This window comes from Arachis ipaensis, chromosome B04 (genome assembly GCF_000816755.2).
Source record: "Arachis ipaensis cultivar K30076 chromosome B04, Araip1.1, whole genome shotgun sequence".
Lineage (NCBI taxonomy): Eukaryota > Viridiplantae > Streptophyta > Magnoliopsida > Fabales > Fabaceae > Arachis > Arachis ipaensis.
Window position 1 is genome coordinate 89,941,107 of NC_029788.2, and position 3,624 is coordinate 89,944,730.

The 3,624-nt window shown below is 34.2% G+C and overlaps 1 protein-coding gene across 1 annotated transcript; it reads left to right on the forward strand.

The window, feature by feature from the left end:
- LOC107637872 (serine/threonine-protein kinase Aurora-1-like) lies at positions 655-1,794 on the forward strand. The gene is made up of 4 exons (XM_016341142.2): positions 655-708; positions 792-909; positions 1,200-1,274; positions 1,575-1,794. Exons 1-4 carry the CDS (start codon positions 672-674, stop codon positions 1,699-1,701), a joined length of 357 nt encoding a protein of 118 aa, XP_016196628.1. The 5' UTR covers positions 655-671; the 3' UTR covers positions 1,702-1,794.

Genomic DNA, 3,624 nt, shown 5'->3' on the forward strand with positions numbered 1-3,624 from the left:
TCTTGCTTTTAGTGTTGCTGCTCCTTTCAATGCTGTCACACACTTTAATGTTTTAGTGGCTAATATGAGAAATAGATCAGTGATTGGATATAGTGTAAGTACATAACATTTGGCCACCAAACGCTATCAGACATATACATATATATCAGATATGAAAAGGAAGTAACGTTTTAAAAACAGAAGATTTTATAATTGAGATTAATTATTAAAATTATTGAAATACTTGAAACACCGAAACATTTGAAATGCGTGTCCTGTTTTTCTTGCTTAGTACATGAATTTGAATTAGTACATGAATAATTCAGTAAATTAATTTTGTTCACGTATTGGCTAATAATTAATGAATAAGGAAAATTATTATATACATAATTTTGTTAATGTATGTATGAATTATATGAATATAGGTCTGGGATTCGTTTATCACGGATAGTATTTAGAAAAGAAGCTGTAGATGTTCACTGTTATGGTCAAAGCTTTGACCTCATTCTTATGGACAAGGATATGCCCATCATGAACGGCATTGAGGTAATAAGCTAAGCTATTATAAGCTCATATTTTAAATTTAGACTGTATATATGTTCATAATATTTAGAAAATTAAAATGAAAGGTTTTTATTGAAAGAATAAAAGAGCTTAAGCAAATTTTGGGTGCACTCAACCGAAGGCGAACCATGTGTGGCACACTGGATTACCTTCCACCTGAGATGGGTATGTTTTTCACATTAATTACTCTGTCATATATTTATGCACCATTTATCTCTTTCTAATGTATGCTTTTGGGGTTTCAACAGTGGAGAGTATAGAACATGATGCGAGCGTGGATATATGGAGTCTTGGTGTCCTGTGCTATGAGTTTCTATATGGAGTCCCCCCTTTTGAGGCTAAAGAACATTCTGATACTTATAGGAGGTAAGCAGTTTGACATAAAGGGTGGGAAATATAGTTGATGATTGGATTTCCATTGCAACCCAAACAATGGTTTAGACCTTTGCAAAACCGAAGACAAAAATTCTAGGTGTATGTTTGGACTTTGGAAGAAACTGTTTGAATGAACTAGGAAGGAATCTAATGAATTTAGTGTGCTTCAGGCTACTTTGTTCCGATCAATACTGAATAGGAAATCATGTTATGTTGCCATTTTTTTACTTCAAATTTCTAATCCAAATTCAAATTCAAATGAATACATTTATATATTGCAAGATTGTACAAGTGGATCTCAAGTTCCCCCCAAAACCCATTGTGTGTCTTCTGCTGCAAAGGACCTCATCAGTCAGGTTAGTTCATTACTACTTTGCATTATGTTTTGATAAGTTCCTAATACTAAATATTAAACGGTTAGCTAAGTGTGCGCATTTGCCTGATTATTCAGTTGAAGAATGCTAGAGGGTCAGCAATTTTGGTGTTTTGTAACCATCAATTGGCCATCAATAGTGTTTTTAATGGTGTGAGATTACATCTAATGGTGGAAAATCACTCACTTTTGTTTTGATGGTTAAGTGCTGGCCAAAAAACACAAAAGTTGCTGGCCCCTAGACTTTTCCTATTCAGTTTTCTCTTATTATTTTTACCAAAAGATGCTGGTCAAGGACTCTTCTCAACGTCTACCTTTACACAAACTTCTTGAACACCCTTGGATTGTTTAGAATGTGGAGCCTTCTGGTGTATATAGGGGCTAAAAAAGCCCTATCAAATTCTTTGTAATTTTAGCAGTCATTCTTTGATTGAGAGATTTAAATGGCATACCTTCTTAACTTTTGCCTATTACTTCCTATGTTTCAAAATAAAGGTTGTTTTGTAATCAAAAGCAAGGTTGTTTAAAGGTGGTCATATATTCAAGATTTCTAAATACATTGTGTTTATGTTTTGAATTATAGTTGATGTATGGTTGTTATCTATTATTATAGTTGATGTATTAATACATTTTGTTTATATTTTCAATTATATTGACTTGCTTGTTTATAATAGTACTTTTCCTTTAGTTTGATAATACGATAAACTTGTTTAAATTTATATTTATTTTGCATGAAATCAGGTTTATTTTGTAACGAAAAAAATATTAAAAAATGTTGTTTTATCTTACTGACGAATTTACAGACAGATTTTCTGTTTGTATTCAGATTTAAAAATGCTTTCCCAGGCTCCAATTACCGACGAAAAATCTTTCGGAAAATCTGACGCTAGTTATCGACGAAAAATCTGTCAAAAAATCGGATGGTCTAAGCGAACTTGTAGTGATGATTACCGAGGAAAAATCTGTCGGTAATGGAAAAAAATCTGTCGGTAAATTACCAATAGAAAATCTGTCAGAAAAACTGACGGTTTTTTTGGCAAAAGGGGGCCATTACCAAGGAAAATTCTGTCGGTAACGGAGAAAAATTTGTCGGTAAATTATCGACGAAAAAAATTCATCGATAAACAATTTTCGACAAGGCTTTTAAGAGGGACAAAATTCGTCAGTAACCAAAAATCTGTCGGTAAATGAGACCAAATCTGTATGTAAATCCATCTGTAATAAGCAATTTTCTGGTTGTGTCATGATGCAGCATCCCCAAATTCACTTCACCCATTGCAGCCACCACAGGAACCATTGTGACCATAGTAGCAATATCAAGAATTGAACCTTCATCACCACCACCATTCAACAAAAGCCCCTTAAACAGACCACAAATCTCACCAAAAAGCCTATTCTCCAAGCACACAAGCATAATCGAGTTCCACGAAACCAAGTTTCTTCGAGGCATTTTCTCAAAAACCTTGAATGCACTCTCCACAAACCCACACTTACCATGCATAGAAATAAGCGCATTACTCACAAAAGAATAAGAGCACGGTCCTAGCTTCAAAGCAAGTGCATGAAGTGCTTCCCCGAGCTCCACATCCACGAGCCCAGCACAGGCCTTGACACCACACGGCTGCGTGAAATTGTCCGGCAGAAGCCTACCACAGAGACCAATTCAACGAAAAGAAAAATAGCATTGCGGTAGAGCACGTAGCTGCTGAGAAGCGCGTTGTAAAGGAATATGTCCTTCTTGTTGGAAAAATTGTGGAACACTGAGTGTGATTCGGAGGGTGAGGCGCATGTGCGGCGTACATGGTACAAGATCTGAAGGAAGAAGGAACTGAATGAAAGGGTAGGGGAGAAAGAAGGAAGGAGAAAGGGAGGGGATCATCGGCGGGACACTCACCGGAGAGTTGGAAGAAGATTTAGTGAGAGAGAGAGAGAGAGAGAGAGAGAGAGAGAGAAATTGAGGGAAAGGATTGGGGTCCTCTATAGTCGAGTTTGAGTCTGGTCATGTGACAGACCAATGAGAATTTGCCACGTCACTCATTGTTACAGAGTTAGAGCCGTAAATTATGAATGTTACCTAAACCCATAAATAAGGTTTTCAAATATTAAGAATTATAAAGGAAGGAGGGAAAATGTGTTTTTTTTAAAATATATATTTGATACTTTATTAAAATCATTATTTTATTATTTTAAATAAATTTAATTATTTATTTATTGTAAATTTTATTATTTTATTATGATAAAATTAATTAATTTATAATTATTTATTTATTTAAAAAAAAGATAAATTAATATATATAAACATATAAATATATAATAATTAATTTAATAGATAA

Excerpts from the sequence above, each read along its gene's own strand:
- LOC107637872 (XM_016341142.2), top strand. The coding sequence starts at position 672 with ATGTGTGGCACACTGGATTACCTTCCACCTGAGATGG. Across the intron at positions 709-791 it reads TTACCTTCCACCTGAGATGG|TGGAGAGTATAGAACATGAT; the intron begins GTATGTTTTTCA and ends GGGTTTCAACAG. Across the intron at positions 910-1,199 it reads CATTCTGATACTTATAGGAG|GATTGTACAAGTGGATCTCA; the intron begins GTAAGCAGTTTG and ends TATATATTGCAA.